The sequence below is a fragment of the Eubalaena glacialis genome, chromosome 6, assembly GCF_028564815.1.
Source record: "Eubalaena glacialis isolate mEubGla1 chromosome 6, mEubGla1.1.hap2.+ XY, whole genome shotgun sequence".
Classification (NCBI taxonomy): Eukaryota; Metazoa; Chordata; class Mammalia; order Artiodactyla; family Balaenidae; genus Eubalaena; species Eubalaena glacialis.
In genome coordinates this window covers 49,863,003-49,884,128 of record NC_083721.1, presented here as the reverse complement: position 1 = coordinate 49,884,128, position 21,126 = coordinate 49,863,003, and the positions used below count along the sequence as shown (strand labels likewise).

At 36.4% G+C, this 21,126-nt stretch overlaps 1 protein-coding gene across 1 annotated transcript in view; it reads left to right on the top strand.

Annotated features, from left to right (window-relative positions):
• Positions 1–21,126, top strand: part of IMPG2 (interphotoreceptor matrix proteoglycan 2) — a 69,075-nt gene that overhangs the window by 1,431 nt on the left and 46,518 nt on the right. The window contains exons 3-4 of the mRNA XM_061193028.1: positions 11,572–11,738; positions 14,285–14,316. Of these exons, the coding sequence (XP_061049011.1) occupies positions 11,572–11,738; positions 14,285–14,316 (199 nt within the window). The remainder of the gene's footprint in view (positions 1–11,571; positions 11,739–14,284; positions 14,317–21,126) is intronic.

Below are 21,126 nucleotides of genomic sequence, written 5' to 3'. Positions count from 1 at the left end.
TGCATATATCCCCTCTTTTTTGGATTTCCTTCCCATTTAGGTCACCACAGAGCATTGAGTAGAGTTTCATGTGCTATACAGTAGGTTCTCATTAGTTATCTATTTTATACATAGTAATGTATATGTGTCAATCCCAATCTCCCAATTCATCCCATTCCTCCTTCCCCCTTGGTGTCCATACATTTGTTTTCTACGTCTGTGTCTCTATTTCTGCTTTGCAAATAAGTTCATCTGTATCATTTTTCTAGATTCCACATATAAGCAATATTATACGATATTTGTTTTTCTCTTTCTGACTTACTTCACTCTGTATGACAGTCTCTAGGTCCATCCACGTCTCTGCAAATGGCACTATTTCATTCCTTTTTATGGCTGAGTAATATTCCATTGTATATATATCTACCACATCTTCTTTATACATTCCTCTGTTGATGGACATTTAGGTTGCTTCCATGTTCTGGCTATTGTAAATAGTGCTGCAGTGAACATTGTGGTACATGTATCTTTTTGAATTATGGTTTTCTCCAGGTGTATGCTCAGGAGTGGGATTGCTGGGTCATATGGTAGTTCTATTTTTAGTTTTTTAAGGAACCTCCATACAGTTCTCCATAGTGCCTGTATCAGTTTACATTCCCACCAACAGTATAAGAGGGTTCCCTTTTCTCCACACCCTCACCAGCATTTATTGTTTGTAGATTTTTTGATGATGGCCATTCTGACTGGTGTGAGGTGATGCCTCGTTGTAGTTTTGATTTGCATTTCTCTGATAATTAGTGATGTTGAGCATCTTTTCATGTGTTTGTTGGCCATCTGTATATCTTCTTTGGAGAAATGTCTATTTAGGTCTTCCGCCCATTTTTTGATTAGGTTTTTTGTTTTTTTGATATTGAGCTTCATGAGCTGTTTGTATATTTTGGAGATTAATCCCTTGTCCGTTGCTTTGTTTGCAAATATTTTTTCCCATTCTGAGGGCTGTCTTTTTGTCTTGTTTATGGCTTTCTTTGCTGTGCAAAAGCTTTTAAGTTTCATTAGTTCCCTTTTGTTCATTTCTATTTTTATTTTCATTACTCTAGGAGGTGGGTCAAAAAAGATCTTGCTGCGATTTATGTCAAAGAGTGTTTTGCCTATGTTTTCCTCTAAGAGTTTTATAGTGTCCGGCTTTACATTTAGGTCTTGAATCCATTTTGAGTTTATTTTTGTGTATGGTGTTAGGGAGTGTTCTAATTTCATTCTTTTACATGTAGCTGTCCAGTTTTCCCAGCACCACTTATTGAAGAGACTGTCTTTTCTCCACTGTATGTTCTTGCCTCCTTTGTCATATATTAGGTGACCATAGGTGTGTGGGTTTATCTCTGGGCTTTCTGTCCTGTTCCATTGATCTATATTTCTGTTTTTGTGCCTGTACCATACTGTCTTGATTACTATAGCTTTGTAGTATAGTCGGAAGTCTGGGAGCCTGATTCCTCCAGGTCCATTTTTCTTTTTCAGGATTGCTTTGGCTATTCGGGGTCTTTTGTGTTTCCATACAAATTGTAAAATTTTTTGTTCTAATTCTGTGAAAAATGCCATTGGTAATTTGATAAGGATTGCACTGAATCTGTAGATTGCTTTGGGCAGTACAGTCATTTTCACAATATTGATTCTTCCAATCCAAGAACATGCTATATCTCTCCATCTGTTTGTGTCATCTTTGATTTTCTTCATCAATATCTTATAGTTTTCTGACTACAGGTCTTTTGCCTCCTTAGATAGGTTTATTCCTAGGTATTTTATTCTTTTAGATGTGATGGTAAATGGGATTGTTTCCTTGATTTCTCTTTCTGATCTTTCATTGTTAGTGTTTAGGAATGTAAAAGATTTCTGTGCATTAATTTTGTAACCTGCAACTTTACCAAATTCATTGATTAGCTATAGTAGTTTCCTGGTGGCGTCTTTAGGATTTTCTATGTATAGTATCATGTCATCTGCAAACAGCAGCAGTTTTACTTCTTTTCCAATTTGTATTCCTTTTATTTCTTTTTCTTTTCTGATTGCTGTGGCTAGGACTTCCAAAACTGTGTTGGATAATAGTGGTGAGAGTGGACATCCTTGTCCTGTTCCTGATCTTAGAGGAAACGCTTCAGTTTTTCACTATTGAGAATGATGTTTGCTGTGGGTTTGTTGTATATGGCCTTTATTATGTTGAGGTAGGTTCCCTCTATGCCCACTTTCTGGAGAGTTTTTATCATAAATCAGTGTTGAATTTTGTGAAAAGCTTTTTCTGCATCTATTGAGATGATCATATGGTTTTTATTCTTCAATTTGTTAATATGGTGTATCACATTGTTTGATTTGCATATACTGAAGAATCCTTCCATCCCTGGGATAAATCCCACTTGATCATGGTGTATGATCCTTTTAATATGTTGTTGGGTTCAGTTTGCTAGTATTTTGTTGAGGATTTTTGTGTCCATGTTCATCAGCGCTTTGGCCTGTAATTTTCTTATTTTGTGATATCTTTGTCTGGTTTTGAAATCAGGGTGATGGTGGCCTCGTAGAAAGCTTGGGAGTGTTCCTCTGTAATTTTTTGGAACAGTTTCAGAAGGACAGGTGTTAGCTCTTCTCTAAATGTTTGATAGAATTCGCTTGTGAATCCATCTGGTCCTGGACTTTTGTTTGTTGGAAGACTTTTTATTTTATATTGAAGTATAGTTGATTAATAATGTGTTAGTTTCAGGTGTACAGCAGAGTGATTCAGTTATACATATACATGTATCTATTCTTTTTTCAAATTCTTTTCCCATTTAGGTTGTTACATAATTATTTTATTTTCAATTAAACAGTGTTATCCTTGATCTCATACCCTTTTATTATATTAATTCATTCTCTGTTCCTTACATTTACTAACCAGAATTGCTTAATTGACCATAATATGTCCCTTAGATATTTGAAGGATTCCCAAACTTTGCTTTTTGCTGCTCAAGAGCCAATAAAAAGCCATAATATGGATGCGATGCTAGTAAATTAAAGTGGATATAGATAATGAAATGATAGTGAAATCAGGCTTGTTCATTCATGCATGTATTCAACAAATGTTTATTGATCATTTACTATTTTCCAGGGACTGGGCTATATAAACCTTCAGTCTGAGCTGCTACTTTGTCTTCTTCTTTATTTTCCTCTATCTTATCCTTTCTGTCCTCCTTCCTTATCAAAGCAAATGCTTTTCAAATAAAAAATTTAATATCAGATATTACATATATTTATATGTTTGATTTTTTAGTTTCTTAAAGCGGCACAGTATGTTAGAACTTTTTTTTTTCAGAGTGTATTTATATCTCTTGGTTGTATTTTGGGACTATCAAACTTACTAAGCAATAAGCTTTTCTTTCACTTTTTAAATGGAAATCCATTGACCTGGCCTTTTGTGAGTAGGGCATATGCCAGAAGTGGGAAATTGCAAAGAGAGTGGGAAGAGAAAAAGGAACTGAAGATGAATGAGAATGAGTGTGTAATTTATCAAAATATGATTTCTACTACTTGGATTTTTATGTAATATTACTTTAAAATAGGTAAGAATACCTAGATAGCTTCTGGTTAGATAGTGAAGAGGAAATAACCAATCATTTAAGGAATGTGATTATGCCTTTTAATTTCTTTGCCCTTGTGTTTATACATTCAAGAGACGCTATTGAAAAAGAAGCCAACCAAAAGAAAAATAAAGCATTCCTTGAATAATTGACTTTAAAATACAGATTCTGTGAATGAGATCATTGGAAAGGGACCTCAAAGCTAAAACGATTGACACAGCACATCAAGATTATAACAATGTTGATATAGCTGTTACTGTCATGATAAAGAGTAAATATTTTATTTGTTATGTTTTGAAATTTAGGAAAAATGAATATTTCAACATAGGTCTTGATTTTGAAGAGATTTGGAAGAGATAATTGGATTATGCCCTTAGAACCAATTGTTTGGAGATTGGAGGAAAAGATCCACTCACTGTCCAACCAGGGATCTTTGGTCTTTCCACCAAGCTAATTCAGTGTAATGGTTTGCCCAATTTTTCCTTCATAGATAATTTGGTATCAGTTGCTAGTTGGTATAACACATTTGAAAAAATCTCCATTTAAGCAAGAATCAACTGAATTTAACCTAATCATTTGTGAAATTAAAGAGATATTTAGGGTGCTTGGAGTAGGAAGTAATAGTATCCCCCTTTAAAAAATTATATTAGTAGTTGGACCTTTTAAAATATAGCTTTAAAATGAAACCATAAACAAGAGGAAAAGACAACCCTCAGAATGGGAGAAAATATTTGCAAATGAAGCAACTGACAAAGGATTAGTCTCCAAAATTTACAAGCAGCTCATGCAGCTCAATATCAAAAAAAACAGACAACCCAATCCAAAAATAGAAGAGCTAAATAGACGTTTCTCCAAAGAAGATATACAGATTGCCAACAAACACATGAAAGAATGCTCAACATCACTAATTATTAGAGAAATGCAAATCAAAACTACAATGAGGTATCACCTCACACCAGTCAGAATGGCCATCATCAAAAAATCTACAAACAATAAATGCTGGAGAGGGTGTGGAGAAAAGGGAACCCTCTTGCACTGTTGGTGGGAATGTAGATTGGTACAGCCACTATGGAGAATAGTATGGAGGTTCCTTAAAAAACTAAAAATAGAACTACCATACGACCCAGCAATCCCACCACTGGGCACATACGCTGAGAAAACCATAATTCAAAAAGAGTCATGTACCACAGTGTTCATTGCAGCTCTATTTACAATAACCAGGACATGGAAGCAACCTAAGTGTCCATCGACAGATGCATGGATAAAGAAGATGTGGCACATATATACAATGGAATATTACTCAGCCATATAAAGAAACAAAACTGAGTTATTTGTAGTGAGGTGGATGGACCTAGAGTCTGTCATAGAGAGTGAAGTAAGTCAGAAAGAGAAAAACGAATACCGTGTGCTAGCATGTATATATGGAATCTAAAAAAAAAAAAAAAAAATGGTTCTGAAGAACTTAGGGGCAGGACAGGAATAAAGACACAGATGTAGAGAATGGACTTGAGGACACAGGGAGGGGGAAGGGTAAGCTGGGACGAAGTGAGAGAGTGGCATGGACATACATACACTACCAAGTGTAAAATAGATAGCTAGTGGGAAGCAGCTGCATAGCACAGGCTCTGTGACCACCTAGAGGGGTGGGATAGGGAGGGTGGGAGGGAGACGCAAGAGGGAGGAGATATGGGGATATATGTATATGTATAGCTGATTCACTTTGTTATACAGCAGAAACTAACACACCATTGTAAAGCAATTATACTCCAATAAAGATGTTAAAAAGAAATATATGGCTTTATTAGGGTATACATTGGTGGATTATAAACTGCCCATACTTAAAGCATAGCATTTGATTAGTTTTGACAAATGTATTTATCCTTGAAGTTATCACAACAATCAAGATAATGAATTTGTCTATTACCTCCAAACGTTTTCTCATGTGCCTTTATAATCCCTTCCTCCCTCAGCACCTCCCTTGACCTCAGTGCTGAGGCAACCACTAATCTGCTTTCTATTCCTATGTATCGTTTGCATTTTCTACACTTTTATATACAAATGTCTTCATACTGTGTACTCTTTTTTTTTTTGTCTAGCTTCTTTTACTCAGTTTGTTTTGAGACTCATCCATGATTTTTTTGTGTATCAGTAGTTTGTTAACATTTGCTGTTGGGTATTATTCCATTTTATGGATATACTGCATCTTGGGATATTTGGGTGGTTTTCAGTTATTGGTGATTATGAAGAAAGCTGTCATGAACATTTTTGTACAATTTTTTGTGTGAACATATGCTTTTTATATCTGTTGGTTAATAGGAGTGTAGTGGGTGGGTCACATGATAGCTCTATGTTTAACTTTTTAAGAAATTGCCAAAACTGTTTTCCAGTGTAGTTGTACCAACAGCTGTATATTGGGATTCCAATTTTTCCACATCTGTGCAAGCTTGGTATAGTCAGTCTTTTAAAACTGTAACCATTCTAGTAGATACGAAGTAACATTGTGGTTTTAACTTGCATTTTCTTGATGGCTAATGATGTTGAGCACTTTTTCATGTGCTCATTTGCCATTATCTTTTTTGGTGAAGAGTCTATTCGAATATTTTGCTCCTTTAAAAAAATAATTGGATTGTTTGTTCTGTTATTGAGTTGTAAGAGTTCTTTATGTGTTCCAAATACCAATTCTTTGTCAGATATATGTTTTGCATAAATTTTCTTCCAGTGTTTGGTTTGTCTTTTTATTTTCTTAACAATGTCTTTTGAGGAACAGAAGTTTTAAATTTTGATAATGTCCAATTTATCAGGTTTTTTTTGCATCATGCTTGCTTTTGGTGTTGGATCTAAATTTGCTTAGCTCAGAATTACAAAGACTTTCTCCTGTTTTTTCCGATAGAAATTTTATAATTTTTAGGTTTTACATTCAGGTCTATGATCTACTTTGAGTTAATTTTTGTATTTGATGTATATGGATCAAAGTTAAATTTTTTGCTTTTGCAGAGCCAGTTGTTCCGGCATCATTTATTAAAAAGATTATCTTTCCTTGCCGCTGAACCTTTGTTGAAAGTCAGTCTTCTGTATATGATGAGTCTATTACTTCACTTTTCATTCTCTTACACAGATCTCTTTGTCTATTTTTATGCCAATACCTAACTGTCTTGATTACTGTAAGCTTTATAATAAGTCTTTGAATAAGATAGTGCAAGTCCTTCAACTTTGTTCTTTTTAAAATTTGTTTGGTTATGCTAGGTCCTTTGTCTTCCATATAAATATTATAATCATCTTGCCAATTTGTACACAAGAGGCTACTGGGATTTTGATTGGGATTGTGTTGAATTTATTGATCAATTTGCGAAGAATTATAATCTTAACAATATTGACTCTTCTGATCTGTGGATATATCCCTCCATTTATTTAGATCTCTGTCAGTTTCTCTCAACAGTGTTTTGTAATTTTCAGTGTATAAATCTTACACATCTTTTTATTAGATTTATTTCACTTTTTTCATGCTATTGTTAACACTATTTTAAAAAAATTTGGTCTCTGATTGTTCTTTGCTAGCATATAGACATACAACTGATTTATGTGTATTGATCTTTTATTCTGTAACTTTGTTAAAATCACTTATTAGTTTTAGTAGCTTCTTAATATATTCCTTAAGGTTTTCTACATGGGTGATTATTTCATCTGCAAATAAAGATATAGTTTTACTTCTTATCTTCCAATTTGTATGCCTTTTCTTTTTCTTGCCTTATTGCACCAAATTAACTGTTCCTCATGCTTTGGGCTCCACAATTCTGAAAGGAAATTATATTACCCTAAAAAAAAGACTTTGCTCCATTCTAGATTTCTGTGTACTAGATAAGATGCACAGCCTGAGTCCTAGTAACAGGATTAAAGACAGATTAAATGCCGGCATTTCCTTCTTCAGAATATTGTCATTACATTTACCCTTCCTCCACCCGTTTCCAGGACAAGTTTCTCTGCCAGAAGAGAGGCTTTTGTAGATTAGTTATCTTCTCAAAAATAGAAAGTTATCTCCAGTGGTAACTAAAGGCTACATGAAAATCATTTGACAAGGATAGGACTTCTGAACAAATAGGCCAAACAGTGAAGTATGTGGCGCTTGTCTGTGGTGGAGTTTTGCCCTCCTTAGTACCTCTTTCCTTGAAATAGTGCTGATTTTGCTCTTGTCTGTACAGCCTGTACTGTCCTATCTAGGTTTCCCCTCTCTGAGCTGCATGAATACTCCAGACTACCCCCCAATTCTCCTCCTGTTTCAGAATGTAAGTGTTTTGAATTCTGTTATTCCCAATTGGAAAACCATTGGATAAATTAAGGATGTGCAGTTGATCCTTGAACAACATGGGTTTGAAATGTGAGGGTCCCCTTCTACTCACATTTTTTTTCAGTAAATACATACTGCAGTGTTATATGATCCAGGGTTGGTTAAATATGTGGATGTGCAACTGCGGATAAGGAGGGCTAACTGTAAAGTTATATGTGAATTGACTGCAGAGGGTCTGTGCCCCTAACTGCCAAGAATTTGAAAAAGAATAGATACATGTATATGTATAACAGAATCACTTTGCTTTACACCTGAAACCAACACAACATTGTTAATCAATTATACTCCAATATAAAATAAAAAGTTTAAAAACAAACAAAAAACAAACAAAAAAACACTTGAAAAAGAATTCCAGAAGTTCCAAAAAGCAGAACTTGATTTTGCCATGTGCTGGCAACTATTTACATAGCATTTACATTGTATTAGGTATTATAAGTAATCTAGAGGTGATTTAACATGTACGGGGGGGTGTGCATAGGTTACATGCAAATACTACACCATTTTATATAAGGGAATTGAGTATCTGAGGGTTTTGGTATCTGCAGGGGTTGGGGGTTTAACAATTAAATCTTCCAATTCATGAACATAGAAAGTTTTTCCATTTATTTATGTCGTCTTTAATTTTTTTTCCAACAGTGTTTCTTGGTTTTCAGAGTATAAGTTTTGTACTTTGTTAAATTTATTCCTAAGTATTTTATTATTTTTGATGCTTTTGTAAATGGAATTGTTTTCTTAGGTTCATTTTTTGTTTGTTCATTGCTAGTGTATAGACATACAACTGATTTATATGTATTGATCTTGTATCCTGACACCTTGCTAAACTTGTTTATTAGTTCTGTAAGTTTTTAAGTGGATTTCTTAGGAGATTTTTTCAGGAAATGACATCCCCCAGAGCATAATTTGTAGGAGGCAGCTTATGCTATTCTTCTGTGAATTCATGAGAGATGCCAAGGGAAGGCCTGCTATGAAACCTGGTATGATTTCTACACTTCTGGATGCTCCAGCTGCATTTTTCCTCACACAATAATGTTTTTCTAAGATTTTATGAAAATATTTTAAACATATAAAGTAGTTGAAAGAATAGTTTAGTGAACACCATAGTCTTACCACCTAGCTCTACAGTTAACATTTTATATTTGCTTTATCACATATCTATCTATCCAACCATCCTATTTCTTAGATGTATTTCATAAATTAAAGATATCATTTCATTTCCCTGTAGAACTTCAGCATGAATATCATTAACTAGAGCTTAATATTTGTTTACTTTTCTGAAGGTGGAATTTACATAGAGTGAAATGCATAAATCTTAAGAATACCATTTGGTGAGTTTTGACTAATGCACACATTGGTATAATCCAAACCTCTCTTAAATTTGGGGATAGTGCCACCACAGAAAGTTCCCTTATTCCCCTTCCAAGACAGTCCTCCCTTCTCAACCCCAACTACCAGGTGACCACTCTTCTAATTTTTTTAAACCATAGCTTAGTTTCACCTATCTAGGACTTTATATAAGTAGAATAGTATGAACTCTTTTGTGTAAGGCTTCTTTGAGTCAGCCTTTTGAGATTCATTCATGCTTTTGCATGAATTAGTAATTTGTTCCTTTTGATTCCATTATGTGACTGTATGTTTGTTTATTTTCCTGTTGATGGATGCCTGGGTTGTTTTCTTTTTTAAGTTATTATGAATAAAGCTGCTCTAGCATTGAACGTAAGTCTTTCTGTGGATATGTGCTTACGTCTCGCTTGAAGGAATACCTAGGAGGGGGGTTACTGGGTCATAGGTTTGGTGTATATTTAGTTATATAAGAAACTACCAGTACTTTTTCCAAAATGGTTGTACTATTTTTCATTCTTGCCAAAAATGAGGGTTGTGTTTGTTCCACATTCTCGCCAAAATTTGATATTGTCAAGGTAAAAAATTTTAACCTCTCTGGTTCATGTGTGGGTGGTTCAATTTCCATTTCTCTGAAGAATGAATGACATTGCACTTTTTCACATACTCGTTGACTCTTTGTATCTCGTCCTTTGCGAAGTGTCTGCTTCAGTCTCTTACATATTTTAAAAATTGGATTGTTTGCCTTTTTGTTAGGGAGTTGTAGAAATCCTTTAAATATCCTAAATACCAGTTCTTTGTCAGATATATGTATTTTGAATATTTTCTGCCAGAGGTATGGCTTACCTATTCATTTTTATTAATAGCATCTTTGTTGAGCAGAAGTTTTTAGTTTTGATGAATTCTAATACCAGTTTTTTGTTTTTTCTTTTATAGTTGTTGCTTTCTGAGTCCTGTCTATGAAATCTTTGCTTATCTTCAGGTCATGTATATATTCTTCTGTGTTTTCTTTTAGGACCTTCAAAGTATTAGCTTTCATATTTCAAATTATTTTATTATGTATATTGTGAAGACGTTATTGAGATTTATTTTTTCTCATAGATATATAGTTACTTGGTCTCACAGTACTTTTAATACTTTCTTTGAATCACCTCATTTCATAACCAGATCTTGTAGATATTCGCTTTTTGTTTGTTTTTACCAACCCAGACTTTCATCTTTGCATTGTCTTCTGGTGTGTACTAAGCTGTCATTTGGAAGTTTAAAGAGGAAGAAAGGAAAAACTTGAATCTACAAGTGGTCACCTCTGCCTCAGTCAGTCTCTGTTGGAGTCTTCTGTATGCTGTAGGGTCAAAAGTTCTAAAGAACAGGATTAAGGATGTAGTTAGTTCACTGAAAAAGAAACTAAGTTTGCAACCAAAGGTTCATTCAATTTAACCCTGAAAAATCAGTTGATAGAGAAACTTACAATATTCATATATTTTAATCTCTGTTAAAGCCTAAGAGCTTTTTTTAGTCTGAGACTCTTCTTCCATCAAATAACTGTTGGACAACCAGAATCCAATATGATAATAACATTTAATATTCATGTAGCACTATGTAGTGTATAAAATACTCTCACAGATAAATTAAAGCAGTTACTATTCATCTCATTAAAAAAGAGAGATGAGTACATTGAAATGTTGACTGGCTGGGTCAGTTACTCTTGGTTATCAAGCTAGTACACAGTGAGGCTAGGGCTAGAATTGAGATCCTTCTCGCTCAGTGAGTTCAGGGCCTCTATCTCGATACGCTGGTGGATTAGCATTCAGTTCTCTTGAGATGAAAAATAATTTCCTTGATCTCTGTCCCCATAAATCCGTCTTTCTCCCTTACCACCCTCTTCCTCTTCTCTTTCATCCCATCTGTTGTGCGCAGTGCCCTGCATCAGGACACTGAAATGGTTACAGGATAGCAATACACTTAGTGCTGTATAAAATGTGCAGACAGCCTGTTTAGTGTCCTTTCCGAGTTGATGCTTTGAAATAACTTAGCAGATACATTAAATTAGCTTTCATTTTAATACAGCAGTATGTTTCTTCTGAATATCATTTTCTTTTCTTTTTAGTTCTCACATCTTTTTAAAAATTAATAGATTTTATTTTTTGGAGAAGTTTTAGGTCTACAGAAGAATTGAGCAGAAAATCCAGAGTTACGTATACTGCCACCCTTCCACACACACACACACACACACACACACACACACACACACACACTTTTCCCCTCTTATTGTGAGAACCCCAAAGTGCTTTCTGTAAAAATAGCTCTCTGTTTGTTTTTCAGTATGCCAGGAAGCTGTCTGGGAAGCCTTCAGGACTTTTTGGGATCGACTTCCTGGGCGTGAAGAATATCATTACTGGATGAATTTGTGTGAGGATGGAATCACAACTATATTTGAAATGGGCACACATTTTAGTCAGTCTGTGGAACATAGAAGCTTAATTATGAAGGTAAATGTAGTAACAAAGGAAGAAATTACTGGACTGTTGTAGAAGCGCATATACATAGCTCAGGCCTAAAGGAAGAAAAAGCAAATGCCAAATCCCTGCATTACTCTTTTTTGTTGAATTAGGTTGTTCACGTGACCTACCACAGGGTGGCTTAGTCTTTGTATCCCTAGCTCTGGCCATTATAATAAGCATTGTTAACCCAGCAAGAGCCTCACGCTTGTTTATAAATGTAAATATTTGGAAATAATACTCAGCAAAGATTTAGGCTAAGAATATAAATCTGTGAGAGTCAAACATTCTTGCCAGGGTTTTTCATCTTATCAATTCAGAGTGGTGCAAATGACTCTAATTAAGATAGAGGATATAGGTCATTGGATAAATGTTTAGTAAAGTATAAATGTGATTCTAATTAATGAATTTGCTTACTTGTTTTCCTTGTTTTAGATTTAGTTTACTCTTAGCAAGGGATAAATAAGCATGCATATAGACAAATTTTCTGCCCACCTTCCCCTTTTCATGTTGCATGCATGTATTCATGACAAGAGAATGAAACTGTTTAGATATATGTGGTAGATTGCTCATGCTGTGTGATAGGCCCTGTATATCCTTCTTCCTTTTGTTCAAGTCCTACATGTCCTCAGCTCAGATGTAACCTCCTTTGTGAGGAATCAACCCCCAGCCTAGCAGATTTAGCTCCCATAATCCTTTGAACTCCATAATTCTTTATTCATTCTTTAATGTTGTACTTCTTACATTTTATTATTATTAGTTGTATATGTATATGTGGGCCAATATATCAGAAGAGTAGAATTGACAAGAGACCAGACTGGAGGGGTGGATAACTTAACAAGTTTATAGTTGATAGGAAACCATTGAAGGGTTGTAAGTAGGTAAGTCATGGGGGCTGATTGGACAGTTTTGAATTGTAAAACGGTTATTATGGTTTCTGTACGCCCTGCGATAGATTAGAGGGGACAAGATGAGCAGAGATCAGTCACGACTCCAGGGCCGAGGGGATGAGAGTCCTAACTAGACCATGAGATAGAGAAAGGGAGTACAGGGGATATAAGTAGGAAAAAGATTAGTAGGACTCTGTGATGGATTGGATGGGAGTGGGATAGGATGAAGGAATGGCCCGGGAAGCCTCCCAGCTTCTAGCTTGGATGACTACCACTGAGAACTCAGGCAGAGAAGCAGCTTGTAGATGCTGACAGGGAGAGTGAGTTTGCTTTTTAATGTGTTGTTTTGAGCCATTTGTGAAATGTGAATTGCTTGATATTTAGGTATGAAGCCAAGAAGAGTGGTCTGGGTTATAAATACAGCTCTAGGGATCACCAGCCTTGAGGTAGTAATTGAAATCATAAGAGTGGCTGAGAACGTTACTTAAGCAATCACTGGCTGTCCAAAATCTGAAGGAAGCTTGATTTTACCTTTTTTTTTTCTTAAATTGAAATATAGTTGATTTACAATGTTGTGTTGATTTCTGCTGTACAACACAGTGATTCAGTTTTACATATATATACATTCTGGGTTTTTTTTAGCTTGATTTTAAATATAACAACAACTGTTTACACATGGGTGGTGAATTTATGTGGTTGACACCCTTTATCAGAACTCAGAATGCCAGCATTTGTACAAATAACCACCATGCTGGCCTATAAAATTTTAAAGCTAATAGTATAACCTGATAAAATGATGATTTTGCTATATGCTTATATGTATCTTGAGAGAGATTAATTAAAGGAAATAAAATCACAGTTGAAGCTGCTGGATGGCTGAAATTAAAAAAGAGTGGCTGAGATTATTCTAGGAGAGTCTGTATAGTAAAAGCCGTGAGTTATTTATAAACATTTTGGGAATTATTTAGAGTAATAGTCTCTCCATTTTACAGGTAAGGAAATTGAGGCCCAGCACCAGAGAGATTTCGGGATTTACCTCCATAGCTAAGAAAGAGAAAATGGAATTCTTCTGATTCCAAATTAGTGTTCTTTTTATCGTATTGGTCTCAAAATAAAACCACTAATTTAGAGGAAACTTGGAGACAATTTGCTTTGGAATGCCCCAGAGGAATAATCCAACTATTTATCAGACAATTTATCTTTTTGTCTGAATTCTGGAGAATCAGATTTCATAGTTATTTTATCCACATGATTATATTGGTCTATGATGAGAGTTTCTATAAATGTATTAGATCACAAAACAGTTTGGTTCTAAGTCCATGGAAGGTTAATGTAAAACTCTACCAATCTCTTACCTGTAGATCTTTTTGGAATGATTAGCAGGTGAAGTCTGTTAATCTTTGCCCATTAAGACAGCACAGGGACTTTTGTGCACATACACAGAGACTTGAGTGTCGGGACATACTTGCAGTCACAAAACAAACTTGGCATCATTAGTACCTTGCTTTAACTAGTTCTCTAGCCATAGAGAATAATAACATAGATTCTGTGTTAGGGCATTAGTGTTCTAGATGCAGTACATTTTGTTTACTGCTTATTAACTATCATTAATTCACATGGTCATTTTTATATCTTTGTTTTCCTTAGAAACTGACACACACAAGGGAAACTGTAAGCAGGTGAGTGTCTTTTTTCCCTAAGTTCATGCTTGGCAACAGACATGTATCATACCTATTCCCAGACTCATCCCACATTTGATGATTCCTTCCTGTTTTCTTGCCAGTTCCTGCAATGACCAGGACTGTGGGTAAGTCTCAAATGCTTTTCCTCATCTTGAGGCCACTCCCCTTCCCAGACGACCTCTGCAGCCACTGTGCTAGTTTACTGTCTGACCTTCCCAGGAGCCAGACTTGGTCCTCCCTCTTGGGTGAGAAAATAGATTTTTGGAAATGGAATATCAAATGATCTACTCTTGTTGAGGCTTACAGGCTAATGATAATATTTATCTAAAATGGTACACCTTAGTGGAGGGTGGTTTACTAAATGATGGGTTGTGGTGTGGGTCACTTTATTGTGTAATGACGATTATGATGTTGAAGCATAGGAATAGCACAACCTTGATGAATCCTCCAGTGGTATGAGTCTTGGCTCTGTGGGCCTTTAGGCTTAGGATTAAGGTCATTTCTGGCTCCTGAACAGTAGCAGGACAAAGCAGATCATGGAAGGTGAGGGATTTTGAGCCTACAGGGACTAAAGATTTCCAATTCTATCCATACTCAAAATATCTAGATTATGCTGGCATGTAGGTGATTTTTTTTGAAAAACATCACTAGGGCATGCAATTCAGGTCAGAGTCCAGAATTTTGCCTCAAATTAGATGGAAGGACAGATTGAAAAACCAACTAGGTGAGTCAGTGTCCAGAGGTCTAGCCTGGGCAGCAAAGTCCAGGCAAAAGCATAGCTGGAGTACACCTGTGGGTTGTAGTGGGATATATGTAAATTTCAAATCAAACATGAGTAAACAGGAGGAAAGTGGGACTCCTTGTGGTCTCACTTCATACAGCTAACAGTACCACTGAGTCTATGCTGGGGCCTGGGATTGAGCTTCTGCTTAGATGTGGGGCCATGTGGTGCTTTAAATGTGGGTTCTTCACGTCTGAGAGCCAGAGCTCGGAGGTTACTTGTGATTGCCATTGCAACACGCAATGCAGTAGACTAAATAATCTTGTGGGTCTTACCAGTGCCAGTAATCTTCATGGTTGTACGTAATAAAAATGATAGCACATCTTACGTATCTTATATGGTTAAGAAGTATATAACAACCATAATAAATATGGCTCTTAACCTGGAAGAAGACTTGGAGTTTACCTGTGAAAATGGACATTGGAAAGATTGTAGCTTGTGAGTTATTATAAAGTGGTGGAAGGAAGGTTATCTGAAATAGGATGGAAAGTTGTAACACCATATGTGGATTGGTGTCATAACACATAACACATGAGGTGAACAGAGGTAGCTGGAAGATGTTTGAGGTGTAGTTTGTGTATTCCTACGTAGCTCACTTGAACTGGGTGCAGTTTTCTTCATTCACCTACTATTTCTTGTAATGAAATTGTGTATGTGTAGAGGAGAAATTCTTATTATGCTTAGTTTTCCTGATGTGTTAATCATGTTGAAACATTCATAAATAAACATCATAGAGAACTGTGTCACATATTTTTATTCATAAGGCACTGTATGTCCTAGATATACGAGGAGACTCAAAATACTATGCACCATCCTTAGAAAATAGGGCATGAGTAAAAATAGCAATACAGATGAACAAAAATATAACTAAATTTTGAGAATTTAAAAGTTGGTATTCTTCCCATGAAACTAGAGCAGACCAGGTCGGGGTGGGATGAAAAGTTGTGGTACTTGCTGAAATGGTACTTGCTGAAATGAGGTGACCTGGAGTTAGGTAACACTGGGAGTGAAACCATGGGAGTGGTGTAGGAATTCACGAAGCCCCTCTTTCTTTAAGCTGAATATTATAGTCATCCCTTAAAACCCTTAATTTGCCCATCACTTTTCTATATTTAAATTTATTTTTATGATTTTCTTGAGATTACTCTCATTTTCTGTGTTGAGATTCTTGTACTAGTTTTCTATTTCTGCTGCAACAAATTACCACAAGCTTTGGTAGCTTAAAAAAACACAAATTTATCTTACAGTTCTGTAGTTCAAAAGTTTGACATGAGTCTCAAGGTGTTGGCAGGTCTGCGTTACCTTTCTGGAGGCTATAGGGGAGAATCTGTTTTCTTGCGTTTTTTAGCTTCTAGAGGCTGCCCACACTCCTTGACTTATGACCCTCTTCCATCTTCAAGGTTAGCAGTGGCTGGTCGAGACTTTCTCATATTCTATCACTCTGACACTCTTCTGCCTCCTTCTTCCACATTTACATTGGGCCTACCTGGATAAACCAGGATACGCCCTCTTCCTTAAGGCCAGCTGATTAGCAACCTTAATTCCATCTGCTACCTTAATTCCCCTTTGCATGTAACCTAACATAGTCACAGGTTCTGTGGATTAGAATGTGGACATCTTTGGGAGACCATTATTCTGCTTACCACAATACTTGTCTGTAATTTAAATTGCTTCTTCTACATGAACTCTAACCTATCTGCTAACATATGGCTTGTACCAAATAGTCTGCTGTGTACCAATTTAACCTTCCCCCTACTATCATCTGGCAAGTCTATTAAAAAAAATCATTTTCCACCTTACTCAGGACCTCACATCCCATCTTACCTTTTAGACATCAACCTGTCATTGTTTTTCTCTCTCTCTCCTGAGTCTTCAACTTCTCCTGTTACTAACTGCTCATTAGCATTTAAACATGCTCAAGTGTTCCCAGGTTACCTGTTTTACAAAAAGCCCTCCTCCAGCACTTGTCTCCAGCCAGACATCTTGAAAACATCTCCCCTTAGCTCCAGTCATAATTTATTGAAATACATTTTGCATCCCCTTTTCTCTTTCTTCTCCTTCTGGAATCCCTATTATGCATAGATTGGCATGCTTTGTATTATCCCATAGGTCTCTTATTTTGCTTTCATTTTTTTCATTTGTTTTTCTGTCTGCTGTTTTGATTGGGTAATTTCCATTATTATATCTTCCAGATCACTTATTCTTTCTTCTGCATTATTCATTCTGCTATTCATTGCCTTTAGCTCAGCTTTTGTTTCAGCAAATGAATTTTCTCATTTTTCTTGGTTCCTCCTTATAGTTTCTAGTTCCTTTTTACAGTAATCTGAATTTCTGTCGATAACCTTTCTTAATTCCTTCAGCATTTTCATTACCTCCTTTTTGAACTCGGTGTCTATTAGACTGAAGAGGTCTGTTTCATTGTTTGTTCCTTCAGGGGAATTCTCTTGGTCTTTTAATTAGGAGTGGTTCCTCTGCTTCTTCATTTTACTTATATTTCTCTCATTCTGTGAGTTTAGGAGAAACAATTATCTACTGTAGTCTTGGAGGGCTATTTATATGCAGGATCATCCCTGCATAGCTCGTGTGGGTTTAATATTTTTTTGGTGTGAGGGCTGTTTTTGGTTTGAATGCTTGCCATCTCTTTCCTCAGCATGTGCTGTCCTTTATCCCCTTGATAGAGGGTGTGCAGGTGCGTGGCCCTACGCACATGCTCTGAGGAAGGCGGGGGCAGCGGGTCCGAGCCGCCTCTCGAGTCCAAGATGGCAGCGGCAGCTCGCACCTGGAGCTCGTGTAGGCGGTGCCCTGCTGCAGAGAAAGAAGCTTCTATGGCGGTCCCGCCCCTCTCCTTGTGCACTTCCCAACAATGGCACCTTGCCTCTGTGGTGCACCCCCCAAAAATGGCACCTTGCCTCTTTTCCTAATGCCTCTGCATATATTTTATTTAGTTTTCATTAGCACCCTTGTGAAGTAGGTAGGGCAGGAGGTGTTCCTATTTTAGAGATTAGTTCTTGAGGCCCAGAGCAACTGAGGTATTTTCCCAAGTTATACACAAAGTTGGTGATACATCTGGGACTAGAACCCAGGATTCCTAACTCCTTGCCTTATGTTCTTTTGTTGTCACATGCTCATTACAGTTAACAGATTCTAGAGCAAAGCAAAGTATACACAATTTTGACACAATTCCATCTGAATTCCACTGACATGATTAGGTAGTAGTTGTGAGGAATAAATTATGAGCTGGATAAACTGAGAAAATGAGACAGTAGGGGATTGTTTGCTGCTGGTATTAAGCTAAAGGTCTTAGCTGACCAACTTCAAATTTGTGGGTTGGCCTAGAAATGAAGCATTTCTGTCTCCAAACCCAATACTACTCTGTGTTCTAGTTCTGTTGTGAGTCACATTTTAGGGTATCCCTGCAGGAGGCACACCTAATGAGAAAATGTGAAAGGATTCTTGTTACTGTCTTTTGAAGGAAGTGTGGGAGGATGAGGGATTAAGTGTTAGAGTGTTAGACAAACGATTTGAGTTACTGAGAGTTGCCTACTTACCATCATTAAAGTAACATTATTTTGAATTTAGTAAGTGAAATCTAGTTCTACTGAAGTGAGCAGACTTCTCCATTCTGAGTGTTTACTTAGAGAATTAGCTTAAATTTGATTTTAATTTGGGGGACAATTTGACCAACCCCAGGTGAGGTCTGGTTTCTCTGCCATGCCATCCCAACTTCCTATTCTAGCTACTGTAGTATTGTGCTTTGTTTTACTTTGACCTCTTTGCTCTTCATACTTGATTGCTCTCCAGCTTGGACTGGGTTTCCCTTCCTCTTTCTTGGTCCTTACACATTTTGACTTTTAGGTCTTTTAGTTTATGTACACCACTATCATTAAGACCAAGTAAAACCATCTTGGTTGCTCTTCTAGGGAATATGGGTCACATAAAGTCCATGTGATGTGGAATTAATGTGGGTAGGAGTGAGGTTTCTGGAATCAAATGGGCCGATTTTACATCACAGCTCCTTCATTGGCTAGCTGTGTGACCCTGAGCAAATTCTTAATCTCTTCTATCATTAGTTTCCTCATATGCATAAATGGGGATAATAATGTCTTCCTTTTAAGATTGATGCCAGAATTAAGTGAGTTAACCAAGATAAAGCACTTAACACAATGCTTGACACGATAAATTTAGTTGTAGTCATTCTTGCTGTTATTATCATTGAAAAGCGAACTGGATATGGTTAGGAATTTTAGGTATGGCCTTGGGTCATCAAGTCTTTGTGTGACCCTGAGAAAATTGCTTTACCATTTGCACCTTGATTTTTCATGTATAAAGTGAAGGTATTGGGAGGGATTCTGCCTTGTGGACAGTTGATAAATCCTATTCAAGCCTGATGATGTTAATGTCTCTTCCAAATGCATCTGAATCCTAGTTTTTTAAGCTCCATCTCCTGCAACCCAAGAAGCCTCTTGGTGCTTTCTCATCATCCAGGTCTTCCTCTACTCATCATTCATCAAAATGACTTATCCAGATGTCCTATTCCTTTAGGTTCTTTTGGATGACAGCTCACTTAGTAAGCAGTTTCCTGCAAGTGGATGAAAAATAACCAATAGTGATAGGTTTGGTGTACTGGTTTAATATGTTATTCTTTCTAGATAGTATTTCTAAAACCGGAAGAATCCTTATGGGGAGATTTTTTTTTAACCTATATTTCTCAAATTTTCTACCAAAGCCTGGGGCTTTAGGGAACATGGCCCTAGTTGACTCCCCCACTCCAATTCCAGTCATGAAATGTCTTTGAAACGATCATATTTTATCTTAATATTCATTTAAACTTTATATTCTACTCTATAGCCACACTTGTTTTAATATTAAGATGTTTTAAATTCCATATCAGTTTTTACTTAGCTCCCTGCCTATGCTTTTACTTTTGAGTAAAAAATTGATGCTTCAAGGTGTGTGCCATGTTTATCTGATGGCTGTGAGCAACCCGCCCCCCTCCCCACCATGATCTAGTTTAGAGCAGCGGGACAATTTAAAGGAGTGGTTCTGAAGTGGAGATGGGACTCACTGAGACATTAGCAAGTCTGAGAGGGAGACATTTTGACTGTGATAAAGTCTCCTTCGAAAGCTGACTTGTGCAAAGTTGAAGAGAGTTTTCAATTACTATAATTTAAATTGTATATTTTGGGGGTATATGGAAATTTGGACTTGCAGAAACCCACCTTCTTTTCTTTAGAGCAAGGGCTTTCTCAGATTATCCTCTGATCTCTTCTGATCTTTGCTTGCAGTTGCAGGGCAACATAGTTAAAAGATAGTCGGGGGACCTGAAACCTGAGAGCAATGTGGCCTATAGCAAATCATTTCTCTAAGCTTGACTTGTTTTATATTAAAAAGTTTTATGAGTCTGTGATCTCTCAAATGAGATGAGATTTGGGCTTATATGTTTGCCTTAGCAGCCAGTGCTTTCGTGTCTGTAATCATGTATTTGTTATCTGTTTTCTATTAGACGGTAACCTTCATAGACCATGGGTGTTTTGTTCACAACTGTATGTCAAGTGCCTTTCACACTACACTGGTTGGCCAATAGTATTTATTTATTTATTCCCAAAATATCTATTCAGTGCCTACTAAGTGGTAGGTTCTTTTTTAGGGTGGAGATACAGCGTGAATATGGCAGGTAAGGTCCCTAATCTCATGGAGTTTAGATTCTTGAGGCAGTCTTATTCAATAGAAATTTCTGTGATGATGGACATGTTCTGGGCTGTCCAATAAAGTAACCATTAGCCACATGTGACTGTTGAACACTTGAAATGTGGCTAGTGTGGATAAAGTTCTGAATTTTAAACTTTAATTTTAAATTAATTTAAATTGCCACATATGTCCACTGGCTACCATATTAGACAATGCCATTCTAGAGGATTAGGGCGTGGACAGAGATCAAAAAGTAGATAAATAAATAAGCAGAATAATTTCCCATAGTGATAAGAACTGAGAAGAAATGAAACAGTGTTATGAAATAGTAAGTAAGG